Source organism: Aquila chrysaetos, chromosome 9, assembly GCF_900496995.4.
Source record: "Aquila chrysaetos chrysaetos chromosome 9, bAquChr1.4, whole genome shotgun sequence".
Lineage (NCBI taxonomy): Eukaryota > Metazoa > Chordata > Aves > Accipitriformes > Accipitridae > Aquila > Aquila chrysaetos.
The window spans coordinates 39,501,873-39,517,259 of record NC_044012.1 but is presented as its reverse complement, the minus strand read 5'-3'; the positions used below and the strand labels follow the sequence as shown (position 1 = coordinate 39,517,259).

Here is a 15,387-nt window from a genome sequence, read left to right as displayed (position 1 = left end):
AGTGAATAATTAACCCACCTTCTTCTCCCTGGTTCTGCTGCTGCTGCTGCTGGGAGCAAAGGGATCGAAAAGCATCTTCCTCATGCTGGATGATCCTGTGCAGGATAATCCATGGAAGCACTGAGGAGACGTATGGTTCTTTTGGTTCTTCTTGGACTGACATGCTGCAGTCTATGATCTAATGAAGAAACAGACATTATACACACAAAGTGATACAAAATAAACATCAGGTGTGAATCCTTTCCAAACAACCCAAAGTTGGTAATGCAGTTTATCCTAAGGAAACAATCTAAAGTTGAGTCTCAGCTTCTCACAATGAGTGATGGTAAAGTCCTACAAATAAGATCAACCGGTATGGGGAAGGGTAGAAGATCATTTCCCCTACCCTGACATTCCTCTTGCATCATCATTTACCAACTAGTTATTTCTCTGTTAATACCATATACAAACAATTCAAAGTAAGCAAATGCACAGCATAAATTCTTAGTGTTAGTAGGCCTCATTACTGTACAATTTATCTACAACCCAGCAAGGAAGAGGAACGTAGTTAAAAGAATTCCTGAATTCTTTACCAGGTCTTACAACAAGTGTGAAAGACCAACTGAATACATTCAGAGCAACACAATACTGTGTCACAGAACCGTTGCCCTAGCATTTCTCACAGACAACTGCCCATTTTATTGCCACACTGCCAGAAATTTCTGAAGTCCTACACTTTTCTTACATTCTTTCACACATACAACAGTTTTTCTATTGGTATTTATGTAGCTAAAGAATCATATTTATTATTACTACAGAAACCATTTAGGATATTACAATGAATACTCTTGTTCTCCAGAATTCCATAACATTTGTAACATAGTGACACACACAACTTTACACAATGAGAGTATGATTTTGTGAGTAGTGAAGGTCCTTGGCTTTTACTCAAGTAAGTGGAGATTTAAGAGTTGCAAGCACATTGAATTTTGACATTGACTAGACTAGCTTCTTAACAGAACTGAGTCTGCCATTTGTTACCTGGACTGAAAAAATATTCATTCAGTAGTTTTAAGCTTTGAAGGTACCTTCTTTAAAAGGCTAAAATTAGCTGTATTCATAACGCTAGAAACAGTCTCACACATCACTTTTTTCCTTGCCCTCTTCTCATCACCCTCTCTGTTTTTACTGGAAAAAATCTTAGCTTGGCCAGCACTTGCAAGCAACTCTACCATGTTCATAAGGCTTATGAGATCTTGTTTTCTAGACCAAAGCACATACAGCCAAGATCAGTGCCATAACTTACAAACTGAACCCAGCCAGCTCAATCAGTCTTCCCATTATCACCATTTCAAATAGCGTAAGGAAATAGTGTTGTTCCTTGGGTTGTCTTACTACCATTCTTTGATTATTTTAGGCAGCTTGGTGTTTGACGGTACCTGCTGCTACTCATTCTAGCACAGGTGTGCTGAATGCATCTCTAACATATTGAAATGAAAATCTTCCCCCGACCTTCCCCCAACAAAAATTTAACCCAAAACATCACTGCGAGTGGGTGGCAATTAAGACAGCAGCTGTATCATGTCTGAAGGTCTGTAGCACACAATACCTCTTTCCTAGCACAACTGAACAGGTTACCTGAATCAGGTTGTTTGTTAATCGAATGAGGCTTGGTGTTACAGAAGAATCTTTCAGGATGCTGTTGACTGATGATAATGAAGTATCTATTCCTGTAAGCAGTTGTGTTACTGTAGCAACCCACTCTTCTTTAGCAGAGGCTGCTGTCATATTAATCATCTGCTGAATTGCTTCATTCAAGGCAACTTCTGAGCGTTCAAAGCATTGCTTGTAATCTTTCAGTTTGAGCAGGGAGTCCTAGGGAATGTAAATATGAAAAAAATCTATTATAAGGATGAAGGGTTTATTTTAAACCATGAACGCGCAGCAGAGCAAAGCAACACAATATATACAGTTAATGTGGTTACTTCAATGAAACGATAACAGAACACCTTTAAATATGACATTAAAAAAGGACAATAGGAGGTCCATGGACCACGGATGACAAATATACAAGTAGGATCTAAATTTCAAAAAAATCATCACTGAATCTTTCTGCTTTAGTAAGAGATGCAAGAAAAAAAATTATTCAGGAAAGGGATAGCTGTAGGTCCAGAATTCTAATGATATGTAGTTGAATAGAGGCCCTACAGAAACAGGGTTTGGATCTTTATGATCTTGTGCTACCATTTTATTACTTCATAAATAACAAAATAGCAACTATAAGGCTAGCATTATAGCAACATCCTCCTGCTTCTTTCTACTTTGCCAAGTTTCGGTCATGAGATGGCATAGAGGCTGTAGGATTTGGTTCAATCCAGTTAAAAGAGCATTAGTCTTTTTTTGTGCAACCTTTTTTTTCCCCCAGAGAACCTAATAGGCTCAAATTGTTCCTACAGCTGAGCTCATTTGTACACTTATTTTCATAGTGTCAAATGGACTAAATCTATAGCAATTATACTGGATGTACCTACCAATGGTTTTTCATTCACGCAGGACAGATACACTACATCATAAAAATCATTCACATGCTAGGTAACTTTTAAGTTGCAAAATGGTTGTAAATTGCCATATAGTCAACATCAGCAAAAGCAGGAAGTATTCACAGCAGATGCAGATAGCATGAATCCACCCATAAGATAACTCTGCAAATGATTCAAGTTTATTTGAATTCACAATTTTTCTGGCCACTTCATGTAGGCCTCAGACATCTTGTATCTTTAGCCTCGTTCTCAGTTAGCAAAAGCTGGCATATTGCTAATGATGTCGATAAAACTATGCTGTTCAGACCATTTACAGATTAGGTTCCATGTTTTGCTTTGTAAATAAGACTCATTAACCATTAACACTCACTCTAGAATTCCTTTCATCCTGTTTTCAGAAGTAAGTCCTAATCCATTAGTAAAAAAGATTTTTTAAGAAACAAAACAAACCTGTAGGAGAAGCAGCTGTGCTGGTCTCTCTGGTATGGATGTTACAAATTCCAGATGTTTTGCCCTGCCATAACCATTAAAGCATAATGTTGGACGAAGCAGATGCACCACTGCATTGTAATCCCCTGCCTCATACAGTCGCTGGATCTCTTCCAAAGACTGGCATCTCTCCAGAGATTTTAGGTTCTTTTCAATCTGCAAACATCACAGGTGGTACAATCCAACTTTCATTTTGTCTTCATATACATTTGACTACTGACATTTCTCCTAGCAGTTTAGCTGTAAAGCTATGTGAACTCTACAGCTACATCCAGGAATATAAACCAGGAAGAAAACACCTACTACGTAACACTTCACCCATTACACAGATTTTTAATTATTATATAGTATATGACTTCAGTACTATAATGATTTTAAACTTTTTTGCCTCAAATCCCAAAATCACACATTTCTGTACTGCAAGAATACATCCATCAGATGGACTTCAAAGTGAAGATGACATCTCCTGTGTTGGAGTTCATCCCCCAAAACAGCAACAGAAAGAATAGAAGATGGACATCCCTTTGTTTAAAAGTGTATGGAAATTGTTGTGTGGAAAACAGACTGCTGAAGTAAAGAGCTCGTTTAAGCAAAGTTGAAATTTGTTTAAGAACAGAAAATGAAACAGTAATCTAATAATCTACCATTCTACATGCAGCTGCTCTAATATTTTTATTTTGCATAAAAGCAGTAAGTTGTACAGGACCAAGAGATCCAAAAGGCGTCTTTTTGAAAAGGAGATGATGGCCTTGACATCGTCATTAAACTATGAACCTGTCCTTTCATTCTTAGAAAAATTCTAGGGACAGGTATGGTAAACTTCCATCACAAAAGAGCTAATTCATAGATGACTATGAAAACTGGGAGGGATGGAGTGGGAAGAATACACCTACAAATTAATTCTTACCTCTTCTAAAGAAACAACAGAATCAACATGTAGATTAGGTAACCGTATTACAATGCTGCATTCATTGCCAGCTTTAGCTTGCATTGTAGTGGAGCTCTGTAGCATTTCAGTGCAGATATCATAGTTTTCAAGTGCCTGTTCCATGTCTCCCTACAGAAACAGTACAGAGGAAAACAAACAAAAAACCCTACAGTTCCGTCTGCAACAAGGCTTTCTAAAGCATGTAGAAAATGTTGAAATTCAGTGCAAGCACTGCTAGTGTGATTACTGCACATCCTCCCAAATAAAAACCAATTCCAGTTCATAATCTCAATTTAAAAAAAAACAACCCAAAACACCCCAGTATATCTTACCAGTGACTTTAATAACAGGTAAAACAAATCAGAGAAATAGAATTCAGCTTGCATAAATCTGAAAGATTAATTTGGATTGCTAAAATGCCTTTCCTTTAAAAACATGGAAGAGTAAAACAGTAGAAATAACTCTTCCATTTGTGCAAATAAAAACACTGAGTCAAGAAACTTTCTTATATTCTGCAAAGTGAATGCATTCTACTCGCTCTGTCCAACTGGAGTAGATACTGAAGCTGAATGGTCAGGAGAGGAATGCAAGCTGCATAGGCAAAATGTTACTCTGTGTATCTAAAGAAAAAATGGCAGTAGCCATATAGGAACTCTCATTTTTCCCCTCAAGTAAGTTTATCAGAAAGGAATCCTTAGAAATAAAAAATAAAAATGGAAGGAACTGGTTAGTTCACAATTACAAAACTGACTCACATGATTAGTCAACAATTGACTTAAACATGATTGATGCATAAACAAACCCTGATGTCCTGAGGAAGCAACACTTGGAGAGAAAAAAAGGTCTGGGATCCAATAACATTTCTTTCAGATTATTCCCTTAGAGATAGGTTTAAAACCCTCTGCTTCAAAATCTGCATATTAAGTTAAATGTCTCCAAAAGAAGAATCATGCTACCTTGAAAAAGCAGAGGGGAGAGTAATTAAACATACAGTCTGCTTCAGTTGAAAGCTGCATTTTGGACTGTCTGGGACTTTGGTAGTATCCACTAGTGTGGGTCCCAAAAATTCCATGTTCTGCAGTTACACAATACTACTCCAAACAACTTCAGTTCAAATTTGCTTTTTTAAGCTAAACATGAGCTAATATAAACCAAGACTTACATATTAAATATATCTGAATATTAGCTTAGCATGTGAGACCTCCTACTTCATTTCCACCTATACCCTTAGGGATAGTTAATTATATTAAAAAGTAAAATGAAATCACTATGTTTTGAGTTGATTTTATCTGCATGCTTAAATGAGTTGAGATTCCTAAATCAGCTGTAGCGTCTCTGAACAACATTGATTTTAATTTGGGAAAATTTTTATTTATTAAATCAAAACAAACCTGCAGTGCTAGAAAGCGAGCTTTCAGCCAATACACCCGAGTGACAAACTCCATCCAGCCTTCATCAAATAAATCTCGCTGTGAGGATGCAAATGACAGTTGCAACAGGTCTCCCAAGAAATGAGTTCCTGGGAAGTCAGGACCAAACTTTCCATTCACAGAGGCAGCAGGGCAATTTCGTGGAGAAACTGCAAATCAATTAATTACATTTTATCATAAAGTTGCTAGCACCCCATGAAAAGAGCCCCACATAATAGTATTTCAAAAGTACTGATCTACTTTAAGGCAAACAACTGATAGGCCAATAGAATACAGATCTGAAAGATATTCCTTAAGAAAAAAATAGCTTCAAAATCCAATGAATTCCTGGAAACATTTCTTCATATACCTTGAGTGTTTTTAGAGTCTGAAGAAAGTAACACCCAGTTCTCACCTGTAGAACTCTTCCCTTTTGTCAGTAGCCACTGATCTAATTGTAGTTCCATGCAAGAAAGGCTCATCAACATCATATCCTTCAGAAAAAGTATGGAGATAGCAAAAAAGAGTATACAGGAAGAAACACATTAAAAGAAGAATAAAAAAAAAACTACCACTAAATTTGCAATGTACTTCAAAGAAAACCTTCAACTTGTCCTCTTGGGATTTCTATTCCCAAGCTATAACTAATTCTTCCTCTGTCTTAAGGTGTATAATAGCATTTACAAATCAACACGTAAAAAATAAAACAATACTTAGAAGAAGCATAAAAAAAAAAATCTCAGCTTATAAAAGAAGGTAGTCAGAACAGCATTGCCTGATGTTAGAAAAAAGTGACATCCTTAATTTTGTATCCAGCTGAAAGAAAACTATATTAAATTGCTAAATCATGCTAAAAGCATGTTTCCAGAATATAGTAGAAGTACTGATACTTGAGAAATAAAAAGTCTATATCCTATAATTTTTTCAGTATTTAACTCCGTGAGACCAAGTATGTACTCTAGTCTTACCAGCTTATTAATGCTTGCTGGATAAAGTTCAGGAATATATTAAAAATCACAACACCATGGATCTCTGCCAGGTAGTTTTGTGCAGTGAAGAATATACTACTTCCTGATTAAATTGATACAAATAAGGGCTACAGCTCCAGCTGTAAAAAACAGGTGCTTGTGAAAAGCTTCAAAAGTCCATACACATTACCAGAATAGCCTTTTACAATCTTAAAAACCTGTATTTATTACACTCAGGATAGCTTGCAGATCAAGTTTAAAATAAATTCAAGGATGAAAAAGAATAGACAAGCATGAGGACAGTGCTGTTTAATAGTATAGCTACAAAGTCTTGACTTTTTAAATTTTACATACAAGCAAGCAGTTACGCAGTCATAATGAGAACCAAGGGAATACATTTATGAATATATTTACATTTGTTTAAAAAAGGGTATGTAGGTATGAAAAATATACAGAAATACAAAAGCCACAGGATGTATAAAAAAATTTAACAGCTGCTACATAGTTTACAAAACAAAGTATTGCTAAGTCAATGGAACATAGTTTTCAGAATTCATTTTTCATTTGCAAAAAAGTAGAAACACAGTTGAGCTGAAAAAAAATATTTCAAACTGCAGTCATACCAAAGGCAAATAACTTTCTAAATGAATACACGTTGCTAACATTGAAAAGATAACATAGGCAGGCTCAGTGGACAAGAAGTATCAGTACTGGTTTTTAATTCAAGAAGTATCATCTTGTGTCACTAAGCCAGTTTAACACTAATTTAACAAACTTACCATTTTTTCCATTTGTATTGTGAAATCTACAGATTTATAAAGGTAATAAAACGGTGATGCTGGGGGGGGTGGAATTGGTTTTGGTTTGTTTGGGTTTTTTTTTTACTGTAAATTGCAGGTTATTTTAAAATTAAACTGTATTTACTCTATTTAGAGCAGAAATGCTGACACTCAATCAGCCAGTGTGAACAAAGCAGCATCTCTACTCACCTGACGACAAAACAAAACTTTGTGTCATATCAGAAGCCAAGGGAGGGAAGAAAAAGAAAGAGCAACAACAGAGTAAAGGAGTAAAATATATTTACGTCTATAGTATTTATATTACATCTATATGCATGTGTACATATATATACACACAGATATTATGTATAGGGTATACTTGCATGTAGCATCACCCAGATATGTTCAGGAGCTCAGGAACAAACAGTTAGGCAAGCTGCAGTATACCAGTTTCTGAAAGATGCTACAGCTAGGACAAGCAGCTCCCCAGAGACAGCTAAGCGAAATCTGGGTCTTATTGTTGGATTTCAATTAGGTACTCTTGGTGCACAGAGAGCAACACAGCAGCAAACAGAAGCATAAGGAAAAGTGTTTCATTACCTTGATATGCTGATTACTTGAGTCCCTCAGTAATGGATTGGGAAGACTACTACTATGCTTTCTCCAGCTATTATAGATACTAAGGACCACCTCACACAAGCCAGGAGGCCACTTCACTAGGAACTTTTGGCTGATGACTTTTAGATATCTCATCATCAGCTCCAAGATGCCACCATTGTTCAGGTTATCCAGCAGGAATTCATGAACATCCTGCTTTTCTAGAAAAAAGCAGATAGACACAAAGCCATACGTGTTTAAGGTCAAGGCAGACCATAACTTGAAACAATTAAGTCTCAACAGTGTTTTATGCACTAATCTTGCCGCAGTTCTCCTGTGCTGCGTACATGCAGAATTACGTTAATGTGTTCCTGTCTATTTAAATGGGAAGCTCCACGCAATTGAGCTCTTGCACACAGTAATTAAGCAGCCCCCAAGACTTAAAAAAAAAAAAACAAACAAAAAAAACCAAAACACAAACCTGTTACCAAGACATTTCTATGCCATAAAATTATACTTTTTAAAATAGCATATACTTCAGTATCTTCTAGATATGATAGGAAACCACAGAAAATAAAGCATGCAATATGGAAGAAACAACAGAGAAAGAGTGAGGGTTATAATGAAATCCTTACCAGATTCCATAAATGTTGTAGAATCAAATGACATTCTATGTGGTCCAACATGCTGGAAATTCTCCTCTTTGATCTCTGACTGCACCTCATAGTTATTGAAAGGATCCTCCTCCTCCTCTGGATCTAATTTCCTTAATCTGTGTGAAAGGCAGGGGCAAAACCCACAATATCAACAAAATCCTCATTCTTTCTTTCAGTAGTAAGTGAAACCTGAACATGGCATGTTGTGCATATTTTAACAGTGAAAGTACATTAACTGAAGCAAATTCAGAGATTTACATCCAGTCCCTGTATTTTGTCCAAGCCAAAATTACCTTCTTTGTTTACCTTATCCATTTTGACATCTGCATTGTCCTCTAATTCAGTTTCATGTTAATAAAAGCTTTCTTATTTTTCAATTAGTTTTTAGTAATTTTCACTAAAAACAATTTTATTAAATTTATGAGAAGACAACACATCACATGGGCTTCAAAGAATAACATGGGTTTAGTGGCTTTAAGGTTGGGGCATATCAATCAAACAAAACCCCAAAGAGCTTCCTCTACTTAGCTCTTGAAACTCTCATAATGAAAGTTACTGCTGTACAGTACCTGGAAGGAAGGAATTTCACCAACAGCTCTTGAAAGTCAACCTTCTCCTCTTTTTTACACTTGGTGTTCCGGACTCTAGCAGATCTCCTTTTTGCTGTTTCACCACTATCTTCTGTAATTCTCCTTCGCTTCACACCTTTCTTAGATTTATCACCTGCAGATATGTCACCTAGAAACAGAATTTAAAAAAATAGTGACAGGTTAAATTGCCAAACAAGAAATTGATTATTTTTTTATTAAAAAAAAAAATTATTTGTGGCTAACACTTTATTCTACAGCAGCACTTGAGATTCATTGGTTTCCTTCTAAGACAGTGCAAACAAATTTAAAAATAATAAAAAAATTCACTTTAAGATAAACTGGCTATCTCATTTTGCAGAAAAATGCTGGTCTGAGGCAAGAAGCAGACTTACTGAAAATTCTGCATTTCATTATTCATTAGAATTCATTAGTTTAGCCTTCAAGAAGTTTCTGAAATGGGAATCAGAGCAGTCTACCTTTAGCTTCACAAACACCTGTAAATTCCCATGAATATCAACAAAATACTGGAAACTCCTTGATAGTTTTAGATATGTAAATACTTATACAGCTACAGTATAAAATAGTCAAACCTCTTGCTACAGATTTCAGATAAATAGAGCTGACAGCTTACTTCTCTCAGGTTCTTAAAGTAACACATGAGCAGAGAATAATCCAGTCATCTTTTTCTATAACAGCTCATTCATTCTAAGGAGCTCAAGACTCTTCACAACATTAAAAGCTTGATATGCATCACTGCTGGAATGGAGTCATGATTCTTCTAATCTTAAAGACTGAAAAACTGAAGCATGAGTCAATAGCACAAAACCAGAAGAGGTTAGATACTCCTGCACTGGAGTAACAAGAACAACAAATCAAACTCTCTCAATTCCATTAGATAGGAAAGTAAGTCCATTGTCCTGAACACTGGTCCTATGTCTTAATCAGGAATCAATGATTTTCAGGCAGTTTAGGTGGCCTTCCTTTTTTAATGTGAAGGGTTAACAGAACTTAATTTTATAGAGCTCAACTTCACATTTTCCACGAGATGTTATACATATGCCAAAAAGGTTCTGAATCCACCAACATGCAGTTTAAAGACAGCATTTCCCAATGAATTCTGCAGTGTTTTTAATACCCAGATAAGTAGGAAAGATATCTTGAATCTTAGACTGAAGTACCTTGCTCACCTACAGTAGCTCCTGGTTCCAATGAATTCTGACTGTGACTTGGAAAGTTGGGTGGTGTTGGAGTGTAAGGCAATACAGGATCTGGCATTGTCACCACCGGATTAGTGCTGACAGGAGTTGGCTGAATAACACTGACAGGAGTAGAGGTAGGAGAAAGAATCAAATGTTGAACTGGGTCTCGGTATTCCGAGAGATCAATTCTCTTTCCCAGACTGGGTCGAGGAGGATCACATGTGGTGAGGTGGTGATACATGGCAAGTAAAGCTTCTCCTAAACACTTCCACCTGCACGTGGAAACACAATGGCATCACAACTCCATCAATTCTCGCCACATTATTTTCTAAATTATATTTACAAACCTAACAGCATTCAACATTGTTTTTCTCCTATAGCTGAGAGGTGATAAGAACAGCTTTTCAGTGGGAGAGGAATACACCTTTAAGTGTCAAAATCTGCCCCACAACTAGAAAAGCTGGAGAGTAATTTTCTGTATTTCCTGTGGACCATTGACAATTTCAGGCCTGGAACAGAGGTCCTTAGCTACTTTTCTTCAGAATACACCACTTAGAAAAACAAGAACAAACTGTGGCAGCAGGCTAAAGTTTTCAGAGGAAACTGGTGAGTTGGCTGCAGTAGGAAGGAAATGGGAGTCAATAATGTGCCTAATCTCAAAAAAAGTCTCTAATAAAAAAAAGTCTATGCAGTAGTTGCTGAGGAAATTACTCTATACTGAATCCTAAAAAAAAGTAGTGTCAAAGGAACCATTCAATCAACAACAGATCTCACCTTTATCCACAAGTAGAAGCAACTTCTCTACAACAGGATCTACCTGCAGAGTCCATTAATATTCCAGAAGAATATGTGCAATAAAAACACCAAACCAAACCCCAATCCTTTATGCCTTAATAAAGACATATATAACAACATATTAGTATCCTTATTTCTTTCTGCAAATAAAGAACTTTAATTTGTTTCTGAGTTGCTATTATCCCAATAGTAAAAACAATTTTTAAAAAGCTAAACTTACTTTGAACTTTGAAGTTCATATGCAAACTAGTCATATATGAAAAATCCAGTAATACAGTTAGAATGGCTGCCAAATCATTCTTAGTTAAGATTTTTTTTCCCATCACTGGTTTTAATTCAAAGGTTGAAAACTGATAGATATGGGGTTTATGCTAAAATCGTAAGCACACCAAACCAACCTATAAACTCACAAAATATGAAAACACTGGGGGGTTGGTTGGTTTGTTTGCTTATTTCTACAAGAAAAAAAAAAAAGTCTTCTGAAGAAATTTGAAGTGCAACACAGTTGTCAGCATAAGTGGCTTCAGAGAAACCTTTTAAAAAGAGAAAATATAAAGACATACGTGAAAAAGGGAATTGGCTGGACGAGCCTAAGGTCTGGTTCTCTGTCACGCACTAGCAAAGCTTGTCTTTTCTTACGTAGCTCCAGTGCTTCATCTATGATTCTTCCTGTTTCAGCTGCACTCACATTTACATTATGGATAGACATGTCACTACGAAATAATAAGAAATGAAGACAAGTTAAAGTTTTTGTTGGTTGGTTGGTTTTTTGTTGTTTTGGTTTTTTTAAAGCCTGGGGAGATTCATTTGATATCTTCCTATAAGGTAACAAAAATAAGCAGTGTTAAAACAAGCACTCAAATAACATTATTTTACAAACTTTACAGCATGCATATAGAAGCGTTCACCATTCGAAATCGTTGTTCTGCCTTAAAAATTAAAAGATAAAGGGAGATTGTCCTGTTCTGTTTTCCAAACACTTAGAAATGAAAGGAAAGCAGGAAGTTTTGTTTTCTTTCTGGGACAGAAGTTTTTGGTTCAGAAAAAAAATGGTATGGCTGAGAAATCCCTTTCATTCCAAAGTGCTATTTTGAGGAATTCATGTCATCACAGATTTGTATAGTCTGAATCTTGGAAGGAATTTTTTAAAGTGAAAAATAATTCACTTTTTCAGAGATATCACAATCCAGAAACAAAAAACAAGTGGTTAAGAGCCCTGGCTTAATTCAGCATGTAACTTATTTTAAGAGCCAGACCTAAGACAGCTTAATAACTAAACAGGACTTTCTGTTAGAGGTCTACTGCTATACTTAGAATCCTAGAGCCTTAAAATTTAAGTTATCCTTTCTCTTCTAATATCTTCTAAATACTCTGTACTTTCACATTTTAGATGTTAAGAGTATAGTAGTCAAAAATGTTAAACATGTTTTTGACTGATTTATTGCATAACTTAAGGATGTATGCCAAGATGCACATTCCACTTCCATTTACTACATACAACTTATATAGGGTACTGATGTTATCTGCACATGCAGCAACTACTATTCAGTGAGACTGAACTATAATTAAACTAAAAACTTAACTTTCTTGAATTCTGCTAATCATCACAGCAACATATTACAGTATAAGAAGCAGCTCTGATGCTGAATGGTCTGTTAACTTAAGACAGATCCTGTGAATTTTACAGGCCTCTACCTTCTTTTCTCCCTTTCCTCCTACCCACTCATACTACAAAATTCACACAGAAAGAGACAGTCTACTTTGCAGAGCTACCTGACACCAAGCTTTTACTAAAAGTTTTACATCCTGCAATAAAAAAAAAGTAATAATAAAGGACTAAAATCTCAAGCATAATATTGCAAAATATTTTCAGAGTTACAGTGGTCTGAAAGCTTAATAAACTAAGAATTTCTGCATCTTGGGTACTAATGAAACATACAGTGTCTTCTGACTGTACTCATTTGTCAATAAAAATCAGTAAGACTTACTGAAACATACTGATATGAGAAAATTGTATCAAGTCCCAAATGTGTAACTGCTTGGAAAAGCAGTAACGTGTGGGTTTTGCGGTTGGATTTTTTGTTTGTTTGTTTTGGGTTTTTAATTAGGAAAACTAAAATGAATGCTGCAGATATCAGCTGCAAATAAGTAAAATAAAACAAAGGAAGATGATTATAAGAGATCTTGGTATGAAAATACGTGAGCAGCACCCAATGGATTTTTTGCCTCTTTCTACCTCCCTCCAAAAGTAATTACTGAAGAATATTCTGTCAGCAGCACCAATACTTCACACTGATTTATTATTTAGAAGGCAGGTCAGCGAGATATTGATATAGCTTAAAGCATTGTATCTCACCAGCTTTTCTGAACTACCCAAACCCCCAAATTTACACTCCAAATGCAGTATATACTATAAGATGACATTCACCATTTGAGAAACATCCTTAAGGAATCTTTCCGGAGGCAGGGCTGTTCCTCAAAGATCTTCTCCTTCAGAACCAATCCTTTGCTATATAGACAGTCTTTTTCCAGAGCTTTGCAGATAAAGTACAAACATGCTGACAGAGAAATAGAAATTGAATGGTCAATCGCCGTTTTGGTTCATTCAAAAGCTCCCACTTCTGGGCTTCATATACAACAAATTCCAACTAAATATGACATTTACATAAATTAGAGCAATAGCTTTGTAACATGTCAAATAATTACACGCATACAGTTAAAATAACCTATTATGTCTTCCCAAGTACTATATCCAGAAAAAGAATATCACTAATTTTGTTTAAACAACGTTTGCAGTACATCTTTTATTTACTTTCAAGACTCCATTCCTGCACAAAAGAAATTAGAATCATAAAGCAGAATCACAATCATATACCATTTTCATGTTACCAAATGTCTTAACTGCAGATTCCATTAGTGTAACGAGCAATGTATTCCACCAGGTTTTTGCTCACGTGGGTAATTACGTGAAGAGAATTAGGATCATTCCAGTAGGACAAACCTAAAGGATCAGATTGAACATTTCTGCCACCTTGCAACTTCTCTCCTAAACTTCCTTTGAATCAGTTCATCCACTGGATACTACTCAAATGTAAATTCTTAGGGTCAGTTGTATCAACTGCTGTAACTACAACTAATCATACTACTATGAACTAGACTGTAGTTTTATACCCAAATCCTGGAACTATGTGGCTGGTAATGACTAGAAAGACAAAATTAACATACACTGAAAGCCAAGAGAACAGTCTACAGGGAAACTTCTTGCAGAAGCTCTGGTCTAAGAGACCACAGGCATTTTTTAGGGTAACCAGAATTGATACAAACCATTCTACTTTATCATGAAATAAAAAAATCTCTATCATGAAGTAAAAGTCTCTGTCATACCCTGATGTACTGCTTACGCAAGATACACTTTCTCCTATATGATTGCATTGTTACAATTTTTTACTGATACATAAAATTACACATATCTTGACATTTTTTTTTGGTGTACTGTACTTACTTGTGTAGTCACTGAGTGTGTATAAGATTGTGATAAGGTTATCTAAACAAGGCCAGTGATCAGGATTACACCTGAGACCTTCTTCAAAAGCATGACGAGCCAAAGGTAGGCGGATTAGTTTTATCGCCACACGACCAATTTTATACCATAGGTTGACATCAGTAGAGTCTAGCATTACAGCCTAGAAAGCATAACAAACAACGTTATTCACATTTCAGACACACACAGCCACTTGTCTGTAGGGATTGGCACTGCTTTAATTTTCAGCAGGGTCACCACTGATTTGGGGACTGAATGGTGGACCAGTTATATCACATATAATGTCAGAAAGTACACATTCAAATGATATATGCTGAAAGGTGTATATCTGTATTTTGGCAAGTTTTTGCAAACACTGAGGTCCCAGTGTTTTATTTCAGCTGTACTGTACCTCCAAGTAAAACTCCATGGCTGTCTCTAAGTCATCCCGTTGTGCTGCCAGTTGTGCTAAGTTTTTATAGGTGGAATATTTTAACATCAAGCCTGGATGTTTCAGCCCTTCTTTCTCATCACCAGAAAGAACTGCCTAGAAATGATAAAATAAATGCAACAGGGGCATTAGGAATTAGACAAGTAAGAAGAACAGCAAACAACTTGCCAGTTGATAACACTGGCATTTCTAATGAGCCAATAAGAAATTAAGTAATACAAAATAAAATAAAAATAGTTTCTAGAGTTTCATTCTCTAAAGGTCACTGACCTCTCGCAGAAGACGAATCTCAAGCAGCTCATGATAAGCTTTAGCAGACTCTTCAAATCGGTCATGTTTCTGAAGGTCCAAAGCTTTGTGGTACAAAGCAAAAGCTTCTGCTTCCTGTGGTTTAAAAAATTAGAACCTATTTTGTAGGGCAACTTTATTAAATATACTTATTACAATATATTTATTATAAGTATCAGTGGTTTCACACTTTCAATAC

General features: G+C 35.9%; 1 protein-coding gene across 10 annotated transcripts in view; it reads right to left on the bottom strand.

The window, feature by feature from the left end:
- CABIN1 (calcineurin binding protein 1) overlaps nt 1-15,387 on the bottom strand; it is a 124,561-nt gene that overhangs the window by 105,377 nt on the left and 3,797 nt on the right. For 7 of the 10 annotated variants that reach the window (XR_005933134.1, XM_030024446.2, XM_041125736.1 and 4 more), the window contains exons 5-19: nt 15,171-15,284; nt 14,862-14,996; nt 14,432-14,612; nt 13,358-13,487; nt 11,493-11,642; nt 10,114-10,406; nt 8,915-9,083; nt 8,325-8,461; nt 7,693-7,910; nt 5,761-5,839; nt 5,328-5,515; nt 3,916-4,065; nt 2,970-3,164; nt 1,618-1,854; nt 19-178 (exon numbers count right to left, since the gene is read on the bottom strand). Coding sequence is in view for 9 of the 10 variants with exons in the window: in XM_030024446.2 (XP_029880306.1) it covers nt 19-178; nt 1,618-1,854; nt 2,970-3,164; nt 3,916-4,065; nt 5,328-5,515; nt 5,761-5,839; nt 7,693-7,910; nt 8,325-8,461; nt 8,915-9,083; nt 10,114-10,406; nt 11,493-11,642; nt 13,358-13,487; nt 14,432-14,612; nt 14,862-14,996; nt 15,171-15,284 (2,536 nt within the window). In the remaining variant the exon portion in view is untranslated. The remainder of the gene's footprint in view (nt 1-18; nt 179-1,617; nt 1,855-2,969; nt 3,165-3,915; nt 4,066-5,327; nt 5,516-5,760; nt 5,840-7,692; nt 7,911-8,324; nt 8,462-8,914; nt 9,084-10,113; nt 10,407-11,492; nt 11,643-13,357; nt 13,488-14,431; nt 14,613-14,861; nt 14,997-15,170; nt 15,285-15,387) is intronic. The other 3 variants (XM_041125731.1, XM_041125737.1, XM_041125738.1) reach the window with 1 other exon arrangement.